Here is a 27667-nt window from a genome sequence, read left to right on the forward strand (position 1 = left end):
TAGTCACAGTCCTGTTCTAGTGCTGTTCTCACAAAGCAGTCCTGTCAGAGCTCTCGCAGCTCCACCTACCTCACAGGGTGTCTATTGTGGGGAAGCCAGTTGTAAGCCGCTTTGGAAGCCAGTTGTAAGCCACTTTGAGGCTCCTTTGGGTAGTGAAATGTGGGATATAAAAACCAACTCTTCTCCTTCATAAAAACAAATCTTTGTATTTCCCAGAGCCACGGAAGAAAATGATGCCATCTACTATCCATTATCCCACTGTCACTTCTCTCCCAATCCCCCACTTCTTCTGGAACAATAATTCTGCCCTATATAGCCTCTTCAAAGTGTCCCTAGTTTGACTGTCTACAGATGAAGAGCTAATGTTTGTATCCATCTTTCTTTCCCAACATCTACCTGGGATACGGGGAAGGTAGAAGTATAAGGAGTCTGATGAAAGACAAGTTAGTCCCAAGTGTTCCTTATTTCTCATTCTCAGACTGCTGAACTGCTGATAGACTTGTTCAAGAACCACATATAGCTCATGAATATCACCTGGTCAGATCTGAGGAAGACTGCAGCCTTTGAGACTGTGAGAATCATATTCCCCTCACAAAGCACAGACCTAAATTTAAAATCTCTCTTCCACAGCATATTTGCCATCTTACTCTTATCATCAAAGATTCTGCTGTTACTGCATTTCTTTCATTCCACTGCAAACATAAGATCAGATTACATGCTAACAACAGCTTCCTGAAGACACATGGTATTTTGAGGGTAAGCAAATTAGCTGAAATTAGAATTGCACATCACAATGGACTTTATGCAATTAATATCGTACATAAATTGCCACTGGGATTTTAAAAAAAACAGTTAAAAGCTATCTACACTGCAAATTAAGTTTGCCCTGTTCTGGAGGGAGGGAGGGAGGGAGGGAGGGAGGAATTACTTTGAATGAATGACACAGGGAAAGACTTATAAAACCAAATCATCCGAAAATGCAATTATTCAAGAATTGTGTTCCCCCTCAATTCTTTGGGCATAATGGACTCATTGTGCCTGCATTTCTCATTAACTCTTACTACCACCGTAGCTATTTAAGGACTTTTCGAATGCAAGCCCCAATGTGCATGTATGGATAAATGAATCACATTCATTTATATCCATTCTCCACATCTGGTATCTAAATGGTACTTTTAATGTTGCTAAAGTTCTCCTAAAATTGAAGGTAAAAACCACAGGAGATAAATGGATTTGTCTTCTGCGAGATTACAGCTATAGCGAAGAAGTTCATCTGACAGTGGGCTCTAGCCTCCAACAGCTTACATCACCCCACCCACCCCCACCCCACGTTCAAGAGCCACAAAGTACGCCACTGGTTGTTCTGCTTAAACAGGATGGCACAGCTCCCTTCTGGAATCCTCACATTGTAAGACACTGAAAGAGTTCACATGGTGGCTAAAATGTCCAGCCTAATAAAATATTTGACCTTTCTAGTAAAAACTGCGCAGAAACCCTGATGCTAACCTGTATCCCAATCCAGTCCATAACACTTAGAACTGGTCTAATTTTTTGTGGCTTCAGAAAGTGAGTTTGTGCAACATTTCGCTAAAAGAACTTTCCGTCCCAACCCGGACGGCAGATTAACGTGCTTCACAAGAAATCGCCTTCTTCTCCTTGGCTCTGTCAAATCTACAGTCTTCCATTCAGAGGCTCAATTGCGCGGCAGGGGGGCAGCTGTTTTGATGGAACCGCAGCAGGATTATTGCTTGCTGCTGTTCAGAATTGCTAGTTGAACAGTAGGAAGCATAACTGGAGCTTGGCCCTTCTTGGCTTAAAGAACACTTCAAAGGGAGCCAAGCAGGCAACTCTCTGATGTCCTGAAAACGATAGGTCCAAATGTGTCTACTCAATCCTATATTTACCTGGCAAGCAGGTTCCTTTTTGTACACAGTGTCTACTTTGGAAATCAATGCAGTTGTCATGAGAATTGCTTAGTGAAGCTTGAACATACAAGCATGGAACTGTCTTGTTTCTATTTGAACTGTTAACATTAATGGCAGGGACCTAAACCTGCTTTATTTCTGCAGTTCCGATAACAAGGAAATTTGTCACACCTGCAGCACAATCAGAAATCAAGACCAGAAAATACTCACACTATTTTCATCTTCTCCAATTTGGGGATTATGAGCATTTTGCTTGACAGCTCCCTGAGCACTGGGGTTGCCAGCCTCCAGGTAATAAACGGAAAGAAATTTCCAAGCTGGCGATGGCAAAAAGCTTTATTCAGAACGAGTTCCTAGGTGTAAAACCTCGATTTCGTATTTTACTTCCTCAGTAAACTTATTTCTGAATTTCCAGGGATACAAACAAAGTCTTCAACCCACTACCTAATCCTTATATTTTATATACCTTATATTTTATATTTAATATCATTTGGGTCTATTAGTATCAAAGGTCCATAAAGGTAACTATCTTATAAATGAAGACTTTGTTTGTATCCCTGGAAAGAAAAAACAATTCAAAAATAAGTTTACTGAGGAAGTAAAATACGAAAACGAGGTTTTACACTTAGGAACTCGTTCTGAATAAAGCTTTTTGCCATCTCCAGCTTAGAAATTTCTTTCTGTTTATTCATCTTCGGCTGACAGGTCGTCTCTGCTTGTACCAACAGCCTCCAGGTAATGGCTGGAGATTTCCTGCCATTACAACTCATCTTCAGATGACAGACATCAATTCACCTGAAAAAAATGGGCACTTTATATGGGCATTATATCCCATCTAAGTCTCTCCCCAAACCCTGGCCTACTCTATGCTTGTCACCTCTAGGATGGAAAACTCTTGGAGATTTTGGAGTGCAACCTAGGGAGGACCTTGGTGGGGTAAAAAGCCATACAGGTCACCTCCTAAAGCATCCATTTTCTCCAGGGGAAGTGAACTCTGCAGTCTGGAGATGAGCAGTAATTCCAGGAGATCTCCCGATCCACAATCTGTTGGCTTCAGCTGAAAGTCCCTGTATTTTTCTGGCAATCTGCTTCAGGTCGTTGGTGAACCAGAGCAATACCATGGAATACAGTGTCTGAAAACAACATTTAGATAGCCAAACTTAGCCTGCAACTCCACGTGTTAATCAAGCTAACGGGCAGTGGCATGGCACCTAGGGATTGATGCAATCCAGTTGCTTGAGCCAATGGTGGCAAGCCATCCTCTGTGCTTGTGTGTAAAGCACCATCAAGTCACAGCCTACTTATGCCGACCAGCAAGGAGCTTTTAAGACAAGAGAGAGGCAGAGATGATTTGCCATTGTCTTGCTTAGCAGAGTCTACCTTGGTGGTCCCCCTTCCAAATACCAACCATCCTTAGATTTTGAGATCTGATTAAATTGGGCTATACCAATATCCTCTCCCATCCTAGGCACAGGATACTATCCTGAAAGAGAATGGCAGCAAATATTAAAAAATCTAATAGGTGAGACACAGGTACAGGTTGCAATTATAAGTGCACATATGCATCCACACAGGAAAAAAGCCATAGATTCTCACCTTCCAAGGTCGCCTGATCCCCTTGAAAAAATCTGGCATCCACATGGGAAGAACAACAGCTTCCCTTAATAATTTCTTGGCTTCTTCCAAATCTGCTATGTCATCCCTATGTAAGATGAACACTGATTTAGAATACATACGTAACAAAAAAACCCTTTTGCTTTTTAATGCAAGCTTACCAGATTAATTTCCTCTTCTCCTATAAACTGAGACAGCTACTTGTATAAGCCATTGCTCTTGAAATGTAAAAGGCACAGAGGGAGGGGTTATGACTTTCAACTCACCCTACCACAGGCTGCTCAATTAAAAAAATAGTTTCCCTGAAAACATGATTATCAAAGCAACACTTTAAGATGCTCCTGAGTGTTGTTGCACATTTTAATATGTGTCTAATGAACCTTTTGCTCATGGTACTGTCTAAGAATTAAAATCTTGCTTGCCTGGCTGAACAGCACACAGAATTAAATCCAGATAAATAGGGAGGGACGTGCTGGTACACATAAGCCTCCCAGAGACCATCTTGAGAGGGCTGGCATACAAATCAAAGTATAAATAAATAAATATTTACAAAATTTGGTGAGGCCGACTGACCCATAACATCTACAAGCCCCCCCCCTCCCCCAGACTGAGGGTTCGAACATACTGAGGGAGTGTCAAAGTTATGGTTGAAATACTGTTCTAGTTGTTCTAGTTGGTATGTTATTGTTATATTGTTATATTGATTTTGATAGTGTTTTATATAAATGTTCCAAAATATTTTATGTAAATCGCCCAGAGCCATAGGGAAGGGCGGTATAAAAATCTAAATAAATAATAAACAAATAAATAAATAAATAAACAAACAGCAAATAAACAAACAGGCAACAAACAGGCAACAAACAGGCAACAAACAGGCAACAAACAGGCAACAAACAGACTGTACATTTTACCCTCAAAAGAACCACCAAGGCAGCTACCAATTTAGAACATACAAAATCACATTGTAAAACACAGGACATAAATTGTTCCACAGGGGCCTGTAAAACAGTGGTTCCGCCAGGCCTATGGTTGAGGCCTAGAAATAAGATGCTGACCTCCCTGCATGAAAGTCCACCCCTAAGCAAATTCTCTAAGAATCCATATAGGCCCCCTCAGTTAAGCAATCAACTAAGTTTCTCGTAAAGAGGTGATGGCCGTCAGTTGAATAAATGGGGTCGATTTTAATTTTAACTATGAATTTTAGAATTTTAAAACTTAATTGAATTATCATGTATTTAAATTTTCTGTAAGCCGCCCTGAGCCTCTGGAGAAAGGCAGGGTATAAATGTAAAAATAAATAAAACCATTAAAATCAACCCTCTCTCGATACAACAGCAATTAACACATTGGCAGGGGGAAGGGATAGGAAAGCTTCCCTTCCTAGATCAAGCAAGCTTGGCTTTCAAGTAAGTATGAACTCCAGTATCATGTGTTTTGCAAAATATGGAACATACCAGTGTATACTTAGATTCCTTGACACAATGTCTCTTTCAAGAGCTTCAACCAGATCTTTGTCATATCCTCCACCATCAAATTTCTGAATATCGCTATCACCAGCACCATCCTGCAAAATCTTCTTTCCCTATGTTTCAAACATGTCAAAAGAAAGCAAAATCATCATCATCATCATACCCCAAGTTAAGACATGGAGCCAGAAAGATTTAAAAAGACATAGAAGAAATATAGAGGAGAGTCATAAGCATTAGTTCAAAATGCACGGTTCAACACAATAATTTAAACCCTAGGAACTATACCATGAGGGATTAGGCATTACTAACTGAGAACTGTCAGCAACCTTACCAAATTACAATTCCCAGGATTCACTGCATCTCCTCCCTTGAATGGGACATTTGTAAAATGTTGCTAGATCTCACAGTGTTTACAGGACACAAAAGTGGCATCTGTAGGTCAGAATATCATTTTACCAATTTTGATATGTCTGCTTCACACCCTCCTGGGTAAGAATGATCTTACCACTGGGTAGTCATGCACTGGTAACATCCAGGCTACACTACTGGACTTCAAAAACTTCAGCTGGTCCACAACACAGCATCCATACTGACTCAGTGAAGCAAGCAGTCTCTGGAACCTGAGGGGAGGGAGAGATGTCTTCCTGCCCATTCAGTCCAGGCTCCTAGGAGGCTTCGGTTCCCAGGTCCCCATAGAACAGCTGATCCCCAGCAGACCCACCAAACAGCCAGTCAACAGACCCCACCAAACAGCTGATCCTACAGAAAGCCGTATCAGCTTGGAGTCTGCAGGGGGAGCCAGCCTGGGATTGGCCCAGGAAGCAAAGCCTGACAGCTCACCACCTCTTGGGCTGGGACCGGCTCCTGTTATAGCCAGTCTGGCATGCTGGTTCACTTCCCTCCCTTTGGAGGGGGGGGGGACCTGCATGCACCCAGCTCGGCACACACTACTGGCACAGTAGACATGCCCAGCCCCAGCACAAACTGCTGAACCTGGAAATATGGTAAGGGTTGTTGCAGGTGAATCCATATGACCCTCTGTTCGTGAGCCATGACCTGGGATATTTTTTTAGTTCATTCTCCAGGTCGTGTCCATCCCTACTAAGTGATAATGAAATACACCTGTGGTTCTTTTCATCCAAACTATGCAGAATTCAGAAGCAATTTGCTCTCTGTGTACCGCTTTCAAATTAGAAAGGGAAGAGGTGGTAAATGAGGAAAGGGGAGAAATACAAAACAGAGATTGGGAGGTTGTGAGAAGTCCAGGAGAGGGCAATAGGAAGGTCTCTAAATAATAATGGTGCTCTTCTCAACTCCACCTTGACCAAAATTCAGTGTTCAGAAATATGATCTATCTTTTCTTTAAAGAGAAAACTTCAGAGCAGGAAAAGGTTACCAAAAGGATGCCAACATTTCACAATACAAGGAAACAGGAAGAGAATGTTCCAACTTGTGCAGGGCAGCCTTCTCACCTGGGCAACTCACAAAGCCAGTGCCTGCAGCACCTCAGTGGGCTGGACACACTGTGCGAGATGCCACTCTCCAGAGTATTCATGCACAATTACTCGGCATGTGGATTCTCAGAGAGGTTTTGAAACAGAATTCTCACTCCATTTTGCAATGGCAACCATAAGCTATTTTCTTTCTGCCACCTAGTGACCAAATTTTTGGAACAGCAGCTCTGAATGAAGGTAAGTAAAAAATCCTTCCTAGGCTGACCCTGCTTTAGGATTACTAGCAGCATTATTCCCAGAGACAGCAGCTTTTCTCTGTAATTTCAGCACAGGCTTAACCCGATTCCATAATACACCTTACCAAGTGGCAGAAAATACTTAGTATAAAATTGTTACAAATACAGATTTGAGAACAATCTATATCCTTCTAATGGATAACACCTTGCTGCGATGCGAGAACCCAACCTGGAATTCCCTTAACAGCCTCCATACTTTTCCTGGACTCCCAGGATCAGATGGAAACCCTGTGGTGCCAGAAGGACTTCTTTTTCTAGGATGAATTCCCCTAAAAAGGTAGAGACTGTCAGAGGCAAGTCCTTATCCAAAAATGGCTCCAAAGTGTGGTTGATCCTGGCTTAAACATTCACCTTCTCTGGGCCCAGCAGGACAAGCATAACTCCAGCTGTCAGCAAACAGACAGACACCAGGGAATGACACTCAGTAGGACTGGAATTCAGCTGAGAAGAAACCCAGCTTGGGTGACAGGCTGTGCTGAGAAGGTGGTGAGCAAATGAAGAGAGGCTTTAGCATTCCTCAATCCAGCCATCCAAGTATCACTTTGGCCATTAAAATGAGACTCACCCAATCCCTACTTTAAACATGATGGGAGAAGCCCTAGGCTTAAGCAAACGGACCTGCTGCTGTCACACATCACTTGGCTCTTAGTAAGCCTTGTTTTCTGCATGCACACTACCAGTATTTCTGCCCACAGAAATGCAGAGTAGAAGAGGCTCCCAGTTGTTGCAGAGAAATTGTGTGCTTATCTCAGCCATGTTTGTGTGTGGGGGGGTGTCATCTGTCATAGACACTCATGTTACCAGTGACTTGAGGGACTCTAGTAAAGGCTGCCTCTCAGCAAGTACAAAAGACAGAGTGTGTGTATTTGAGCATGAGCGAGTGATCTAGGGCAGTGGTCCCCAACCTTTTTATCACCGGGGACCACTCAACGCTTGACAATTTTACTGAGGCCCGATGGGGGGGGGGGGTAGTTTACTCCTCTACTCTCAACCACTGCCCTAATGCTCTCTGACTCTGGTCGCTATGGTAATGTTTAAACATCCCTTCGAAATAAGGTACAGACACACCACAACAATGAACATAAGGAACATTTTATTTTCATGGAAATTTTAACTCATGACAATGACAAATCAATGGGAACCCTGAGCTTGTTTCTCTGCAATGAGATAGTCCCATCTGGGAGTGATGGGAGACAATGACACCCGAAGTGTGTTGTAAAGGGCCGGGGGGATGAAGTAAATGGCCGGGGGGGGGGGGGAGAAGACGTCCTTTGGGGCCCACCTCCAATTAGTCGACAGACCACACATGGTCCGAGGCCCACAGGTTGAGGATCGCTAATCTAGGGTACATGAGGAGGACTCTGCATCACAGTCTGCTCTCTTCAACAGGAAAATACTTTATTGCTATGGATTAAGCTAAAGCACAAGAACTGGGAAAATACTATCATGCCTACCAGGGTACAGGTCTAATGAAAAGAACAGGAAAATATAACACTAAGTTACTTTAGCAATACAGATCATTTACCTCCAACAGCAACACCCCTCATTCTGCTCCATGCAGGGGGATCTGACCTGCAGCATCTGCACAAAGACTAATGGATGTTACCAGACTTTTAACCCTTCCTGCCTTTGCTAACAGGAAGCCTGTCATCCAATCCAGATTTAGGGAACTCTCTCCCATGTGGAAACATGAACCCTAATCTCCCAGTCAACCTACACATCTCATTACCAGGATCATGTTTTACAGCAACTATTCATGTTGCCCTCCCTGGCAGGCAGAGCCTGTGGAAATACATCTCTGTTCTGTATGACCTTTTGATGCATTTTATGACTCTCTTCCTTGCAAACACAAGCGGCCATCAGAAACCTCTGGGTACCTTCTAATCTACTTTACATCTCTGGGGCATGACATCATTAACATCCCTTGAATTCACCCCCAAGGTTTGTGCATATGCTTCCTTCGTGCCATCCCTGACAGGAAAGGTCAGCAAACACACTAGCCGTGGATCTAAGGATAACACTAATCACTACACTGCACTGGGAATAGCTGTTTAAACTGTATATCAATACAACTTGAAAACCATTTTAATGGCAAAAATAAGTGCTAAGAACACAGTTAAAACAAAAACACAGATAATTAAATATTATTTCCTCTTCTAGAAGCTTATCCCAAAAGCTGTCTATCATCTAAAATCACAACGCAGTCAACATTATGTACCCATAAACATTTACCAGTGGGCAATTAAAAAAACTGTGGTATTTTTCAGGAGGATAAAGCATACTGGGAAAGGGTTTAAGGACCCTCATCTGGGCCTGTTTCCTCTATCAAAAAACATTTCCTTGGAAAAAGAAAGTGGCGTATATTTTAACATTATTGTGGAGCTAACTAGGCCTCTGCTTACCACTCATGGGCCACAGGTTTCCAATTTCATGTAACTTTTAGCTGCTGTCAGTACTTGATAAAAAAACATCCAGCTGTAAAGATACTATCTGCTTCTACCTGATATTTTGAAGGGTGCCTTGCCCAAAAGAATTAGATTAATTTAATCCTTTATTTGTTGGTCAAAATTTTGGTGAAAGGGAAGGGGCCATTTTTTATTTTCCATTTGTCTTCCTTCTAAATTCCTTTTGGTGATCAATCCTCCAAGCACTTGGATTAAAAGGCACACAAGGTAGTGCCAAAATTCTGTGAAATCTATATCTCTGGCTTTTAAAAAACAATTTCCTAGGCCATATGTCCAATAAGAGTGGTGCACAATTAGAACAGAACCTATCTAGTACCAAGTAGAGCTGTGCTAGATGAAGAATTGCCACCCTTGCATTTTCCCCAGAAACTACATTCCCACCAGCATGGGAGACAAAAAAGCATCTGCAACACTATGTGTTTGTGGGGGGGGGGGAGATCACAAAAATAATCCACATGCAGAAGTGAAAGGAGGTTAGGATTCAAGTTTATCCTTTAAAAACTGGTCTCAGCAGTTGAGCTAGTGATCTATTCTGGAAGAAAAGGATAATTTTTTACAAGTTTGCACACAATACAGCAATGAAAACACATTGCGTACATCCTCTTATGCTATCCAAAAATCGCTATCCCTGTAGGAAAAAGTTTTATATAAAGCAGCCCCCAAACAGAAACTACTCCTGTGCTACTGGGTGCCAGCATTTAAATCCAAGGTAAAAATGCCTCCCTGCTTCCATCTGACCCTCAGGCCGCTTACCTTTTCGTCTTTTCCTTTAGCCTTCGCTTCCCTCTCTCGGCTGCTTGCAGGTTTCTCATTCTTGGAAATTGGCTGAGCTCTGCCTATAGGGCCCCGCTGCAACCCTGGCGATTCTCTTCTCAAGGGTTTCACTTCTCGGTTGGGTCGTTTTATCTGAGGTGGGGCTCTGTCATGCAAAGGAATTGTGTTAGGCAAAATGCTTTGCTGGGTTTTTCCATTCAATTGTTTTTGAGAGTAAAAACCCAGATGAACAAACTGTGCAGGGTCATCTGGGGTGGGAGGTACTGATGGGAAAGGCTAGCTATCCTTTCAGCCCTTACCAAATGCTATCTATGAAGTGTCTGTCCTAAGGCAATTTTTTAGAAGATCCACGAAAACCACAGATTTATAAGGACTGGAAATATTAGAAACCATGGCTTATAATAATTATTATTATTTTTATAGCCTGCCCATCCCTGCTGGCTCAGGGTAGGTAACAACAAGAAGTATACAAGTATATGGCTATAAGATATAAGTCCTCAGACTGTCCTTATGCAAGATCCAAACCCCAGAAAGCTAGTACAATTAAATGGAATTCAGACCTGGTGTCAAGTTTAAGCAACTGACAACTGCGGGAATTATTTGTTTGCAATTCTGACCTCTACAGGATGATGCTACCCCATTTCTTGTTCTCCTAGCTTCATTTTAGGAAGGGGGTTGTGGGAACACACACATTCAGGAGGGGGGGTTGTGAGCATACACACACACACACACACACACAAAACTTCCTCCACAGCTTCCATCTTACATTGCCTGGAAGGGGCAGCTGGTCATGTCCTTCTCAGCTGCTTTCTAGCCTGTTTTAAAGCAGTCACATCATCCATGTTACTTTACCCACTCCTGGTTTCTTATGAGATCTCAGGTATCTTTCCCATCCCAGAAGCACTTAGCATGTGCTCTTTCCAGCTTGAAACCAATGATGCAAAACTGATATGGTGGCACTTCAAGGGTGGGAACCACAAGGTCTGTTCTTCCTTCCCCTCAGCAGCCAGCAGTTGGGATAGGGGGAAAACTCACCCAGGCAACAAATCATGGTTTGTAATCAGCCAGCACATCAAAGACAGAAACGTGTATGAAATTAGTTTGCGCTAAATATATTTTGGTGCAAGGCCTCAGCTGAAAAGTCATAGTTACAGCTGCCATCCCAGAGAAACAGGGTTGCTTGGCAGATGAAAAGATCAAAGCAGAAGAGACCGTTGTAAACCAGCCATGGTTTGGGTCTTAAACTATAGTTAGTATAATCAATGTTTTAACTTCATATTCTAATTAACCATAAGTCAAGGTAAGCAAATATATCCCAGGAGGCTGGGGAGCAGCAATTGGTATCTGGCTGGAAAAACGCTCAGTGTCATACTACACCATTTACAATAACAATGAAAGAGAAGATAGCTATTTTATCTTCACAACAAAAGATCAAGTCTGACAGGTCAAAGGTCAGCAAAGAAAATTCATGGCAGAGCAGGGATTTGAACGCCGGTCTCCCTGGTCCCAGTTTGATACTTCAACCATTGCCTCACACTCTCACTCAAGCTTGGGTTGATGAATATACAATTGAACTGATTACCTCTGAAGTCATACTTTAAACCCAATTACCTGTGCTCAGCTGGAACAGGAGGTGGCCAAACAGATGGATCCCTAAATGGTTCATCCTGATATACTGGAATATCTGTAGGTCTATCTGCTTTAAAACTCTCTAAAGTATTGACAATGCTTTTCACTTGCTCGTATTCTTCCAATAATTCTTGCCGAACCTTGAAAATAAACATAAGAACATAAGAGAAGCTGTGTTGGATCAGGACAATGGCCCATCCAGTCCAACACTCTGTGACACACAGTGACCAACACCTAGGTGTCATCAGGAGGTCCAACAGTGGGGCCAGAACTCCAGAAGCCTTCCCACTGTGGCCCCCCAAGCGCCAAGAATACCAACCATCACTGCCCAAGACACAGTGTTCTATCTATACCAGCTGGGAGGGGCTCATGGGAACTGTAGTCCATGGACATATGGAGGGCCGCAGTTTGACTACCCCTGCTCTATACCTTGTGGCTAATAGCCACTGATGGACTTCTGCTCCGTACGTTTATCCCATCCCTTCTTGAAGATGTCTGTGCTTGTAGCTGCCGCCACATCCAGCGGGAGTCAATTCTGTGGGAGTGAATTTGGGTGAAGATATACTTCCTTTTATCTGTTCTAAACCTTCTGCTCATAAATTTCATTGAGTGATCACAAGTTCTTGTAATGTGAGGGAGGGAGAAAAGTGCTTCTCTCTCTACCTTCTCTATCCCATGCATACTCTTGTGAGCCTTTATCATGTCATCCCTCAGTCATCATTTCTCCAAGCTAAAGAGCCCTAAACATATTTATTCATTACATTTGTATATCGCCCTCCCCTGAGGCTCAGAGCGGGTCACATGAAACGTAAAGGAACTACCCCTCAAACTCAGTTTTTTATATTGAACAGAAATAATGACAGTGGTAATGACGATAATAACAAGTGAATAACAATTTAACAGAATAACAATCAAACAAGTTCATGGTTGTTCAAGTCAGGTGCATGGATTCCTGGGAAGGAATTTACCTGGAATCAACGTTCGACTGACTAGCCTGTAATTTCCCAGGTCTCCTCTGGAACATTTTTTAAAAGTTGGGGGTTATATTAGCTACCTTCCAGTCCTCAGGAATGGAAGCAGATTTTAGTGATAGATTGCATCTTTTTGTCAGTAGATCCACATTTGAGTTCTTTCAGTAGTTATGGATGTATACCATCCTGGCTTGGTGATTTGACAGTTTTTAATTTGTTGTAGGTCCACCTCACATTATCTCAATCCTACTCAGGTTTTTCAATACTCCTCCCAAAACCAACAGTCCTAGAGTAGGCAAATAACTACCTTCTTCACCAGTGAAAACAGGCCAAAAAGAAAAAGCATTTAGCTTCTCTGCCATTTCCCTGTTACTCTTTAGTAATCATTTTACCCTTTCGTCATCCAAGGTCCCACTGCATCCCTGGCTGGTTTCCTGCTACTAACATATTTGAAGAGATTTTTATTATTGGTCTTTATGTTTTTTGAAGTATGTTCTTCATAGTCCCTTTTTGCCTGTCTGATTACTGATTTGCATTTTATTTGCCTGCACTCCCTTTTATTTAGCTTCCTCAGACTAGCCTTCCACTTCTTAAAGGAATCCTCCTTACTTTTTACTGCTTCCATTATTTTTTCGTAAACTACGCAGGCCTTTTTTAATAGGTCTAACTTTCCTAACCCGCAGTACACATTTTATCTGAGCTTCTAGGTTTGTAGGTTTAAATAATCTCCAAGGTTCCTGAAGGGATTTGACCCTCCTTACCTTTCCTTTAAATTTCTTCTTCACAGGTCCCTTCATTTGAGAGAAGGTACCCCTTCTAAAAAAGAGCCTCTTGTGGCGCAGAGTGGTAAGGCAGCTGTCTGAAAGCTTTGCCCATGAGGCTGGGAGTTCAATCCCAGCAGCCGGCTCAAGGTTGACTCAGCCTTCCATCCTTCCGAGGTCGGTAAAATGAGTACCCAGCTTGCTTGCTGGGGGGTAAATGGTGATGACTGGGGAAGGCACTGGCAAACCACCCTGTATTGAGTCTGCCATGAAAACGCTGGAGGGCGTCACCCCAAGGGTCAGACATGACTCGGTGCTTGCACAGGGGATACCTTTACCTTTACCCCTTCTAAAGTTAAATGCATAACTTTTAAATGCATAACTATTTGCATCAAAATTAAACTTAATAGCATTATGGCCAACCAATGTTATCACATTTACATCTCTCAGTAGGCGTTGGGCATTACTTAGGACCAAGTCCAGGATCTCCTCCCCCTCCCCCCAGTAGGTTCAGTGACCATCTGCCCCATGGCAAAGTCACTGAAAGTATCTAGAAACACAATCTATCTCCTGACATGAACACATACTGACCCAATCAAACAGATCACAGGAATTCTATCATATTTATTTATCTTACAGAAGCAGTAAAATAGCCAGAATAAGATACAGGGATATTAAAAGTTGCTTAAAGTGGCAGTAGGCCAAAGATAGCTAGGGACTTAGCCAGATCCTAGTAAATCCCCAAAATGCTTGCTGACTTCTAGGATTCTTGCAAATGAACTGTAAGATCTTTGGCCTGATCCAGCTTGGCAATTTTTATGTTCTGAAGTCAGAGTATATAAGAGACCACTTAAAACTAAGCAGTTACACCTTAACTGTTACAAGATCCTGTGCACTTCTGCTTAATAAGCAGAAATATATAGTGGACTAAAAAACTCAACTTTTAATCACTTTCTATGAAAAGCACCACGTACACTGCCAGCACTATCTAAGCACAATTTTAAAAGTTGTTCTGTTTCGATGTCTCCCTGAAAATGGGCCAAATACTGTTGGAAAAAGACGTGGAGCTGGAGTGAGTTTGCGAACCCTGATCTGGTGTCCACGATATGACACACAATACATTTTTCAAAGATAAAATAAAGCTGTAACTCTCACCTATTCTAAAGCCTATTTTTTGCTAGTTAAAGGATATACCATTAAACGCAGTTAAGGGTTAATGGAACGTACAATTTGGCCATCTATTATAGTTACTATTATTTGACTCTGCTGGAATATTACACTATGGGTTTGCATATTAATAATATTATAGGCTTTTCATTTTATTGTATTTTAATGTTGTAAGCCAAGTGGTATTACTCATTTTAGCTCACTAAGAAATAAAGCAGCAGTGGCACAGATATAGAATCATAGAATAGAATCAAAGAATCATAGAGTTGGAAGGGACCTCCAGGGTCATCTAGTCCAACCCCCTGCACAATGCAGGAACTCACAACAACCTGCCTACCCATAGTGACCCCAATTTCATGCCCAAGTGATCCTCCCCACACCAAAAATCTCTAGAATTCAGCCTGGCCTGAAAGATATACGAGGGTAAATCAAAAAATACTGCTACTAGGGTTCCAGTAGTTCATCAATGCACAGGTTTATTCCAAACAAAACATTTATTCTAAACAAAATTATTTTCTCAAAGAACACAGGAAGATTACAAGAACTTACTATGAAGAAGTTTTAAGAAAACCCAAAGCTGCATTGGTGAGAAAAGGGTCAGGAAAGTTGCACTGAGAAATCTTTTCCCCATCACAATGCACCTGCTCGTTTTTCAAGGGCATCTAGAACTGTGAGAATTTAGTTGAGAAAACCTTACCCCATCCAACTTATAGCCCTGATCTTGCCTCTTCAGAGTTCTTTTTGTTCCCCAAACTTAAGGAACATTTAAAAGAAACATGATTTGAGTCCCCCAAGGATACCAAAACTGCTGTTTTGACGTGATGTAAATCGAAGAGCATGGAATTCTTCAGGGATTAGAGAGATGGAACCATCACCTTCAAAAGTGTATAGACATAGATGGAGGATATGTCAAGAAACAAAACAGAAACATTTTGATATTTTTGTTTAATAAGGGTTTCTGTGATTGGGTACCAATACGTTTTGATTTTCCCTTGTTTTGGCATGTATCCCACCCACAGTTCCTACACAAAGGCATTTCCACTTGTGGAAAACAGGACAGCAGTTTCCACAAATTCCACTTCAAGAAATCTCCACTTGGCTCCCTACAATGTCCTTGAAGGTCCACTGAGCCCTAAGAACAAGGCTCAGTAGTCTGCAGCAGAATGAGGAAACAGGAAGTCCTGCTCTGCTAAGTCTAAAGATGATTGAGTACACACGACTCTATAAAATCTGTCTGCAAAGCTAAATACACCATAATACTTTGCCCACAGGCCTGACCTAGATAGCCCAGGCTAGCCCAATTTAATCAGATCTCAGGAGCAAAGTAGGGTCAGCCCTTGTTAGTATTTAGATGAGAGACCTCCAGACAATACTAGGGTTGTGAAATGGAGGCAGGCAATAACAAATCACCTTTGAACGAATGTCCTTTGCCTTGAAAACACTCTAGGGTCACCTTAGGTCAGCTTTGACCTGATGTCACTTTCCACTTCCATTTTGCCCAAATAATATAATGCATATACATGCTTTTATATGATTTTAAATTTTAAATGTATAGAAGCAGGGGGGAAAGAGGGGGGAAATCCTTTAAAAGTAAAGCATTTTAAAAGGAAAGAAACCACTAGCTTGTAAACCTCAACTCAGTGTCCCATCAATTTAGCAAGAGCTGTACATGGACACCATGTTTGGTCAGTGACATGCATGGTTTAGAGTAAATACAATCATTTTGCCATGCTTGACGTAAAAAAGTGCCACTTTATCATACCTGTTGCCACTTGCTCTTCAGCGCAGGATCTCTTATTGACTGACAATGTCTTTGAATTTGCTGGATGACACCCTGGTAATAAACCATCGAAGAGTCGTAGTTTCCAAGAAGTGCGTATTCCCTTCCTTTTTTAGCATTATCACAAATCTCAGCCAAATTCATCTTCTTTGAGAAATCTAGTGTATCAATAAGAACATGATTTTATATGTTGTAACTCAATATATGTAAGAGTAACTTAACTCTGCAACTGAGATTTATGGAATCTTTATATTTCCCAAACTCGACATTGATACTCACCTCCCTAAGCTGGATGAAATGCCATATTTTAGTAGCTAAACTTTTAACTGAGTGGGGTATAAAAACAACCCTCCTTTTTCTCCCTAGCCATGGTAACTAAAAAAAACTTTCTTGCAGATGCCTGTGAAATGCTTGAATGTATAATTATTAGGCATCCTGTGTTTGTTCCCTGTGGTCTCGGATATGTGTTCCTTGCTAAAAATTTAAATTGCACCCTGAAAATCTAAAGTCTATATAAAGAAAAGCTGCATTCTGTAGTCTGGATATGTTATGCATATTTCACTAATTCTTTATTTTTTAAGTTTCACACTGTGCATAACTCTTCTATTTCTAGTCACAGAACCTACTGCCAAGGGATGTTTTGTCTAGTGATCTCTCTGGTCACATTCAAATGCCAAATTAACCAGAGTTTACAAACCCCAATATGATTAACTCGCATTTAGTTTAATGTCAGAATGCAGGCTGCTCCCAAAACTGTTGATGGGTACCCAGCTGGGATTTTAAACCATAGTTCATGCTAGGCTTCTTGGCTGTGGTTTGTTGGAGAAAGCCCATCTTATTCAGTAGTACTGCCCACTAAGCCTCCAGGACACAGAGAAGGAAGCACAACTCAATGAAAAATCTTGCTGTTACAGTTAATGGATTGGCATTTGTCTTTTCACAGTGGTTTCTAAGGACAGTCCCACAATTTCTGCTACTGGTCAGCAAGAAAAGACTAGAAAAGATCTATTTATTCAAGAATGTAATGGACCATGGGGGCTTTAGGAAGCTGCACTTCCACGGAATTTCAGCATACTTAAGAACGATGCTGTTATGGGGAAACAATATGTAAACGATGTAAAATTTTCAGAAATTTTTAAGCCACAGAAAATAACCTTTTTGTTTTTCCCCCAGAAAATGAAAATTTGTGGGGAAATATATGCAATATTTCTGTCCTATCAAACTGAAAAAAGTTAGTGCTTTACAAACAAAAATTCATTATTTATAACTTATTAGCATATGAAATTATAATATTGGAAATAGCTATGGAATTTAAAACTTACAAATGCCTTCATTTTCTGCAACCAAATCCGCAAATATACCCAACTACCTGAAAGAAAATTGCAAGCTGATGCCCCCTAATGCTACCTTAATTACTGCTATCTGAGAATAGAAAAAAGAGGAGTTAAAATAGAAAACACCAGCTTGATGGTAAATAGCACCAACTATATAACTTGGTCAGAAAAAGGTTGCAGAGACGATAATATCTGCACAACTAGATGTAGTTCCAGTTGGTTGCTGTCTTCTTTCTGTGGCTATTGGTTAGAGAGAGTTTAGTTCCCAAGGAAACATTCATAGTTTTCTTCTGAGGATTTATGCAATTTCTGCCTCACCTCCTTGTGAGTTTTATGATGTGGAAACACATCTTATACCATACTCAGTGAAACAGAAATGCAAATGCATGTGACATTCATTCGTCCCACCCCCCCCAAGCAAAGTATAACAGGCAGAGAGGCAACGGGGGCTGGGCATTGAAGAGCTGAGCGAGCGGGCCGGGTGTGGCCACAGGCTAGGGCAACTGACAAAAACAAAGCTGGGCAGTAGCTGCAGCAGAGTGCGCGGGGCTCCGCACCGGCCTTGGCCAGCTGCCGCCATGGCCATTACACGGAATGTGTTTCTACATAACGCGCAAAAATCTGATTCTTGCTAATTTTTTACCACCTGCAAAGTAGGGTAATAAGCTACTTGCTACCTAATCTGCAGGTTTATGTCTCACAGTGATAAGGGACAGGTGAAAAAGTCAACCACAAGGGTAGAGTCAGATTCAAAGAACAACAGAAGCAATGAAGGCCTTGCAAGCTCCCCTTATGAAGGTGCAGAAATGCATCCTAAGTGCAGTAATGTATGTTGTATTTCACAGCATGACCATCTTGTCTTTAAAAGCATTCCACTTATTCTAAAAGAAAAAATATTTCATAGGAATTTTTTCTGTAACACCTCCCTTTCCAGTTTTTCTTCCACCCCAAAAAACTGAGGGTGGAAAAAGGCCTTGGAGGAAAAAAGCTGCTTTTCCCCCATTTGTTTCCAGGTTTTCTAGTCTTTCGCATCTCTAGGCAACAATCCTGATTTTCAGACTGAGAGTATACTTGACAAACCACTTCTAGCACTCTGATAAGTGTACCCCATAACACTGAAAGCATTTTTTACACATTTAACTGGTTAAGTAAATACAACATGTGAATAAGCCTTGAGAGCAACAGAGCAACTTCCTGCAGCAACAGAGGTCAGCTGCAGCATCCATACATGGAAAGGTGCCAGTAGAACTGATAGAGAATCCACACAATCAGAGAGTAGAGAATCTACTCGATCAGTACAACTTTTTCCAAACTCTTCTAATTCTACCTATTACACAAGTTCTTGCTCTTTCAACAACACAAGCACACCCCTACAGGCCAGTCAGTTCACTGCATCTGTTTCTGTGGATTCCATGCCCTACATAAGGTACCTTGCTGAAACGATATATGGCAATCAAATCTATGGTATTGGCCTTGCAATGAGTTTCTGCTTGACTGTAAAGAATTGTTAATGACTTGGAGCTGGCTTCTTTCCAGGATGATCATCCAAACAAATTAATCCACTTGAGATGTAGTAAAGTCTCCCAGAACGCTTTACAGAACCCAGTAGGAGAAAGGGTGACGTCACCCAGTTATTTTTGGCACACAGAAGACACAATTTGCCATTACCTCACCTACGACATCCTAGTAATGACAATCTTCACAGGAAGCTGTTCTTAAAGGACAGGCATAAGCTGTTCAAGGTCCAAAGAATCCACAAATCACAAGAACAAATCTCAAGAGGAATTGGTTTGCTCGGTAGGTAATTGTTCATTTGGCTCATTATCTCTTCTCTCAGTGGCCACCTGGAGCTACCTTTGTCAAAGCTTTTTCCGTTTCTGTACTTTCAAGTTCTGACCCAGAGTTACAGTCTCTAGGTCGAGCTTTTGATTCAGCCATCCAGCACTGTTCTAGCTTGCCAGACCCTTAGACGTGTAACTAGAAAAATAGCTAGAAACCTCCGTTTTAAGATCCAGGATGATGTCAGCCTGGAATAGTCTTCCATACCTCACTGAACATATTCCCAGAGCCACACAGACTGGGGATGTGACTACAACTGCAAACAAAAGCTCCTACTCTTGTCAGGGCACTTTCCACAGTTCTCATGCAGAAAGTTTACCATAAAATGCATTCTGCTTAAATAACTGGGATCTCCAGGTTGTAGAATTCTGGCTGTCAACTCACAATAATCCCTGGATAAAGGATCTTATTCTGTATTTCCACACCATTTGCAATATTTTATCAGCAACTGAGGCTTTTCTGAAATAATGATTACTCCTCAGAGTATCCATAGATAAAAATTTATTTTATAGCTATGCATGGCAAAGAGCTACTGTTCCAATCGATAGTTTAAAAAAACCTTGCATTAGATAAGCTAAGGATGTCAAAAAAGATAACAACCTTCATTCTTCACAGCATAAACTGAGCTGATCTTGGAGATTAGAAAGAAGTTCTCTCCACTAAGAGATAAACATTGTTGATCTAATGCAGTCTAAAAGCCTTATCTTCTTGAAACCAACTAAATATGAAACATTTTTGATGCTCTGATCTTATTTTTATTTCATAAGCCACTTTTATGCATATGACATAATTTTTCTAAATAAAATACATAGGTCCCTATATTTAAAGAATTTTTCTGAAGTAGAGCTTGTATTCAGAGGTCTGTCAATACTCTTTCCAGTACTATCATTCCAGCCAACAGTTTGCCCCAAGTTTAACCAATCTTTTATCTCTATCTCTACTACATACTAACAGGGATAGTAAGCAGAACGATTGCCTCAAAATGTTTTCAGTCACTTGGCCATCCAAAAGCAGTACATTTGAATCTCATGTGCAAATTCCAACCCATTTGTAGCCCTGCATCTTGCTTTCATCTGGCTTCTGATATCAACTTATGATCACCAATGCACCTGAATATAACCTGCTGCCATAAAGTAGCAAGACTCTGGGGGCTATCCATATATATGCGGCACAATAAGAGCTAATTCCAGGTGCCTAGGCACTTTCAAAACAATGCAACAAAAGCAAAACAGGAGTCTTGTGGTGTGTCTTACAGATTGATATTTGATTCCAGAGCATGTTTTGGTGGACTAGCACCCATTTCCACAGGAACATTATCACCTTCTTCATTTATTGCCCATTTTTCTCACTAAGACTCAGCACAAATTACAAAATAAGAAAACAATTCAACAGCACCAAACTCTAGTAATAACTAAAACAATGCAGTGGGGCTAAGATTACAGAAATTGGAAATAACGCAAACAAAAAATGTCTACAATGTGATGTACCATAATGTCACAAGGAAGTTTATGTTGGAATAAAAATGTATTAAATCTTGAAAGGTGCCATAAGACTCCAGACTGATTGAGAGACACTGCAGGCAAGGAAAGAAGGAGGAAAGAGCAAAGCTACTATAATTAACATACTAAAAATGGATTGAAACATGGAAAAGTATTAGGGGAGGCTTAAGACAAGTAACATGTTTTATGCTGCACTTTAAGCAGGGTGTTTTTGCTTCTTGTATTTTATGACAACCCTCTTGTCACAGGTCATCTGTGAAGCACAACCTCACCACTCATCTTAGTCCATGCTCACAACCAGTGACTATCTCACTTCCCTGGAATGCAAAATGATATTGTGCATGATACAGTTACCATGTTTTGTTTTCCTCCTCACAGGCACCTATGACTGTGCACATAGGAATGCAAGCCTAAGCATCATAGCTAGTATCACACACATGAACCTAAAGTGTTCACCAAGTATAAGCTGCACAGTCATGCACATCAAAATCCTGCCAGGTCATCATGGTCCTCCATGGAAACAAAGAAATCCCAGTTTTTCAAGAAAGCTAACGTCATCTTCAGTTGAATGTGGGTTGACTGACCCCATTTAGTTCTTCTTCACACAGTGACTTAGATGAACATTCAAAAATGCTTCTGTTGAGAAGTAGGGTGCTGGATGTAATTTCTATGTTTGTTTATGGTGCTCAATGAGTGGTAGATGTTTTACACATGCCAGACATCTCTAGCCATGGCAGTCATATTTTTAAAAAAATCTCCTCATACTTACAGAAATGAGAGCACTTAAGAACTCTGAAAGGGTGCAGTCCCAGAAAGGAGCAGCATAGGTACCTCTTTTCACCCTACACCTCAAGGGCAGCAGAAAAGAATTGTCTTTAAGATGCAATGAACTCCAGAGTTCTGCAAGTGATGCTAGTTAATACCAAATAAATCTATTCAAGCTGAATAGCAAAAACAGCAATTTCTAAATGAAAAAAAAATGCATGAGAACTTCCATTCTTATAATATAAAACGATCAGCTGGGGGAGAACTAGTAGGAAGATAGTAAAACTCTTCAATAAAAATGCAATAGTTCCACAGTTTTATTTTTCTTGTGCTGTAAGACACCAAAGAAATCTATAGAGCAGGCATAATAGCTCCTGAGCACCCCATCCCCTCCAGTGGCTCCTATTTATGTTAATTTCGCAGCCATAAAGCTTTTCCCAATTCTTTCTTATCCCTCACACCCATAAGATTATTCTCCAACAACCCCAAACTCACCCCTCCCCCGTGATAAGGCCTCAGGATAGCTAAACAGGCAGGGGATCAAGGGAGGGGCCTGCCTGAAACGTTATCTGGGCGCCTCCACCGACAGCCCCCGTTCTTCCCACCCCTGCTCGCTCCCCTTTCTCTCAGATGCTCCCTCTTAGTGCCCCCCCCTCCGGGCAGGGGAGAGTGACAAAGAGGTAAAACTAATAGGATGCCCCACAAAAGCTCGCTGGGATTTGTAGTTCTTTGAGAGCCGTGTCTCCTTCTGGCCGCTAGAAAAAGCGGTAGGCCACACTACAACTCCCATCATGCTTAGCGAAGTGGTGTGTGGGGGGGGTAAATCCTTTCTCTCTGGTCCCCTTCCTTACCTCAATAGGAGCGTCTCTCAGGCGATGCAACTGCTCGGGGTTCCTAACCGGCCAGCTTGGTTTCGCATCCTGGCCCTTAAACAATCAGTCGTGGATGAATGAAAGTGTCGAACCAACGAGAGGGCGGGGCGGTGTCCTTCGGCGGCGGGCGGGCGGCCGGGCGCGCGCGAGGCGAAACGGAGGGGAGGGGGCGCGACCCTTCGGCTCCCGCGGCCCGTTGGCGTGCGCGCGGGGCAGCGGCGGCGATTGGTTGCCATGGAGGCGAAGGGGGAGGGTGCGTTGGGCGAGCCTGTCGCTCCTCCCCCTTTAGGTGGGAGACTCGAATGCTCTCGGGCGGCCCGGGAATCCCTCGCGCTCTCGTGGAGCCTGAGCGGGATCGGGGGCGAGCCTCAGGCTCCTGCCACCACCGGCATCCCCACCGCGCCCTCATCCGAGCAAGAGGCTTCCAGATGTGAACACAGAACACGCGACACGCTTGCTTGTGGCGCTGGCGCCCGAGAGCGGGGTAACCCGTGCCAAATGCGCCGCAGCACTATGTGTGGCGGTGAAAACTGCACAGCGAAGAAAGCTGGCAGGAGGAAAGTCACAGAACAAAGTCGGAGTCCAGGGGCACCTTTAAGACCAACAAAGTTTTATTCCAGGGATGAGCTTTCGTGTGCAAGCACTCTTCCTCTGAACCCAGAGATTCCCTTCATTCATTCATTCCTCAGGTATCAAATTTCGTTGGTCTTAAAGGTGCCACTGGACTCTACATTTGTTGAAGAAGAAAGTTGAAATGTGGGGTTGAAATCAGGAGTTTTACAGACCAAAAGACAAATTATAGACCACCCCTCTCGGCAGGAAGGCAGTTGACAAAATAGTTTAAACGTTCATGGTCAAAATAGATAAAGGTAAAGGGGGAGTGGGAGGGGGGAAGAAAGACCCAACATGAAATTGCCCCCAGCTTGCAAAGCTCTTAACAACAGGTCATTTGGGAGGACATTAATTCCTACTGTCACCATAAATTGGAAATGATGGCACTTATAGTCACACACAGAGTCTTGGAGGAGGGGAGGGGTTAGAATTCATAATCCAACTTTCAAACTATTGAATAGTGGATTCAATATGGTGCAGAGTGGCTCTTATACTGACACATCAGCTCTTTTTTAAGATCACACCAACTAATCTAAACAGTCCACCACCCAAACCTATATACAATGCCGGGTTCCTGCCAAAGCCTGTGATTGGCCCTGTGCAAGGTCCTCAACTTCAAAATTATTGGACCACTTAAGCCAGTGATTCTCAACCTGGGGGTCGAACGACCTTTTCACAGGGGTCGCAGCAGGGCAAGCAGCTTGGCCGGGGAGTGCTGTGCATACAACAGCCTTGTTGGGTAGATCGAGACAGAGAGTTCATCTGTCTGGAGCAGCGGAAAAGAGCAAGATGGGCATGCTGGGACAAGAGGCAGAACTGAACTGAGAAACCCCAGAAAAAAAACAATTTATATACAATCATGAACAATGGATCTTCACGCCATTGGTCAGTTTTGGTTTAATTTCCGTGAAAGAGCACTTACATAATTTTATGGTTGGGGGTCACCACAACATGAGGAACTGTATTAAAGGGTCGCAGTATTAGGAAGGTTAAGAACCACTGATTTAAACAATCCAGCAGCAGTCCCCAATGGATCCTGCACACTGTCCCCAATGTTTGAATCACAGTTCGCAATCTGCGGGTCCACTAAACCTCATACATGACACAAACTATCAGGACAGCTCCTAATAAACAGAAGAGTCCTTCCGCACCTTAAAATTGATTCATTTATTATAACAGGAGTATTTCTGGACTTTGGTCAGATGCAGTGAAATTTAGCGTAAAAACCGATTCAGGTGGGTAGCCGTGTTGGCCTGCAGAAACAGAACAAAGTTTTGAGTCCAGTAGCACCTTTAGAACCAACCAAGCTTTTTCAAGATACAAGCGTTCATGTGCAAGCACACTTCTTCAGATATCTCATATTAGACTAGCCTAAAGACTTTTATACATACCATTTTGAGCTGTTGAATGTTGTTTTAGGCTGTTTTGATGCCCCTGGTTTTTATGTTTTGTTTGATTATTGATAATACTTTCATTGTTGTTTTCATCATTTCATTTTATTTATGATATACTCATTGTTTTTTACTTTCTGGAAGGCAGACTGTTTGAACAGATTTGTCCATTTTCACTTTGTGTTTTTAATTATGTATCGTTTCTATCTTGTGCTTGCTGCTTCGTGTGCTACTTTCAGTCAGAGGCAGGGATTCTCAGCCGATGTATTGTAGCAGACTGGTGTGCTGTTGGTGCACCTGAGGTACCCTGTGGCATATTGGGATTAAAAAAAAATAATGTAAACTCCCATCTATAGACAAGTTGTGCTGTCCCCTCCCAAAGTGGCCAATGATGGGCCTGGAGGGGGTGGGGAGGGGCCCTGGCCATTCAACTATGGCTAGCTGAGACTCCTACTACTTCGTTGACCTGTGTCATTAGGGGCAGCTGGAACTGTGTGAGATGAGTCCTCCCTTGGGCTTGAGTGTGCCTTATGCTAGGAGGACCATTTGTGAGCTCCAGGCCTTGGGTTTCTGAGGCCTAGTGCCCACCCAAGGCCAGGTTAGCTCCAGGCTTTGGGTAGTGGAGACATGGGCCTGGCTCAGAGATGCTTTTTTCAAGTGCTCTTTTAAAAAGAGTTTAGAGTTCACCAAGATTTGTGTGGGTGTGTGAATTATGGGTGCCATGTCACTTCCAAGGGGCGTGGCAGGGAGACATGGCCAGCTGACACTTCTGGTATGCCTCAAAGCCTAAAAAAATTTTCAGATGTGCCTCCAGGGTCAAAACCAGCTTCGTGTAGTGGTTAGGAGTACGGACTTCTAATCTGGCAAGCTGGGTTCGAATCTGCGCTCCTCTACATTCAGCCAGCTGGGTGAACCTGGGCTCGCCACGGCACTGATAAAGCTGTTCTGAAAGACCAGTAATATCAGGGCTCTCTCAGCCTCACCCATCTCACAGGGTGTCGGTTGTGGGGAGAAGAAAGGGAAGGCGACTGTAAGCTGCTTTGAGCCTCCTTCAGGTAGAGAAAAGTGGCATATAAGAACCAACTCTTCTTCCTCTTCTTCAAAAGGTTGAGAAAGACTGGTCTGAGCAGCTGAAGCAGAATATAAATAAATAAACTATTTTAAATGCTGTCAACTCATCTGAAGGACAGAATGTTGAAATTTTACATAACAAAAATGGTACAAAGCAACTAAAATGAATCACACAAATGTCATTGGTAACAAAAAGAACAAACAAATTGTTTTTAAATTAAGCCCAATTAATTTTAATATGTCTTAATGGGCCACATCTTGATAATGATCTGAGTCTGATCTAGCATGACTCTGTTTGAAGAAGCATCCGCATTCCTTTAAAAAGGGGGGGATTTAATATTTCTTTCATCATTCATGATATTGATTGTCTGTTCTTTATGTCTGCTCAGTCCTGCACTATGGAATTGTCCTCCACACAAGATGTTCTTAGGTTATTTGCTAGAGAACTAATTTTACACAGCTCCGATTTCAATAATAAAAAGGCTTACCGGTAGCCTGAGAAGAGTTTATTGTCTACTGTGATGGTCTAAAGACAAATACTGTCACCCATGGGGCTCTGCAAAGGCGGCAATTAGGCAGCATCTTATTGGACTGTGGAATGCATGGAAGATGCAGTCAAACTAATCTCGAGCTTAGAAACAAAACTGGCTTCTGAGAGTGAATGCAAGAAATCTGACAACCTAGAGATGCTTAAAGAGCTTAAGGCTCTCTGGAGAGAAGTTCCAGTTATTGAGCTGGACAGGACTGAACATTTGCAGAACATTAAAACATGGATTTTAATGAACAACAGCAAAGGGCACTTTAATGTTGGTGTAGCACCTTAAAAAAAACCCTCAAACTCAATTTGAAAAAAATACTTTTATATGAACATAAGAAGAGCCCTGCTAGATGAGACAAGTGGTCCATCTAGTCCAGTATTCTGTCTCACACAGTGGCCAATCAATACCTCAGGAGCTTCAATAAAAGGGCATAGAGGCTGAGGCCTTCCCCTGATGTTACCTCCTGGTACTAAGATTCAGAGGTTTACTGCTGTGCACAGAGATTTCCTTCCTTCCTTCCTTCCTTCCTTCCTTCCTTCCTTCCTTCCTTCCTTCCTTCCTTCCTTCCTTCCTTCCTTCATACCCCACCATTCTGCAAATCAGCCCTGACTGCTCCTTAGAAGGCCAAATACTGAAGATGAAACTCAAATACTTTGGCCACCTCATGAGAAGGAAGGACTCCTTGGAGAAGAGCCTAATGCTGGGAGCGATCGAGGGCAAAAGAAGAAGGGGACGACAGAGAATGAGGTGGCTGGATGGAGTACCTGAAGCAGTCGGTGCAAACTTAAATGGACTCCGGGGAATGGTAGAGGACAGGAAGGCCTGGAGGATCATTGTCCATGGGGTCGCAATGGGTTGGACACGACTTTGCACCTAACAACAACAACAACATTCTGCAAATATGGTGTTTAGAAAGATCTGTCTTGCCTGTTTGTGGCTCCAATGTCTGGATTTAGGTATCCAAAGATTTGGCCATATTGAAGATTGGATATATTGATCATAATTATACCATAATAACAAATAATAAGGGAACAGCCATTGTTTCTAGAATCTTTCCCTAAAGCCCTCCTTGGGGTTTTACCTTTGAAGAAAAGCTGACATATATGCCCATGTTGCTATTCAGCATAGGGATATATCTTAAATCCATGTTAGATAAAATCCACATTAATATATCAAACATTCACATTAAAGAGACAGGATGGCTTACTTCTTACATAAAATAGCACTGAAGTGAGGGGAGATAAAACTCCCCCCCCCCAACTTACCTTGTTACATGCCAATGGCCGAAGAATTTGAGTACTAGAGCTGAGAAAAAATGTTTTAAACCAATGGCTCCAATTGAGAATGAGACCCAGTTCTAAGCTTACTTTATTTTTGAGGACCTGTTTAAAGAAGAAGAGTTGCTTTTTATACTCTGCTTTTCATTGCCTGAAGGGGTGT

At 42.2% G+C, this 27667-nt stretch overlaps 1 protein-coding gene across 1 annotated transcript in view; it reads right to left on the reverse strand.

Annotated features, from left to right (window-relative positions):
- KATNAL1 (katanin catalytic subunit A1 like 1) overlaps window positions 1–22846 on the reverse strand; it is a 35142-nt gene extending 12296 nt beyond the window's left edge. The window contains exons 1-6 of the mRNA XM_077341812.1: window positions 22594–22846; window positions 16288–16463; window positions 11609–11766; window positions 9977–10142; window positions 4994–5121; window positions 3522–3627 (exon numbers count right to left, since the gene is read on the reverse strand). Of these exons, the coding sequence (XP_077197927.1) occupies window positions 3522–3627; window positions 4994–5121; window positions 9977–10142; window positions 11609–11766; window positions 16288–16449 (720 nt within the window). The 5' untranslated portion in view covers window positions 16450–16463; window positions 22594–22846. The remainder of the gene's footprint in view (window positions 1–3521; window positions 3628–4993; window positions 5122–9976; window positions 10143–11608; window positions 11767–16287; window positions 16464–22593) is intronic.
- Between the last annotated feature and the right edge of the window lie 4821 nt (window positions 22847–27667).

This window comes from Paroedura picta, chromosome 6, assembly GCF_049243985.1.
Source record: "Paroedura picta isolate Pp20150507F chromosome 6, Ppicta_v3.0, whole genome shotgun sequence".
NCBI lineage: Eukaryota > Metazoa > Chordata > Lepidosauria > Squamata > Gekkonidae > Paroedura > Paroedura picta.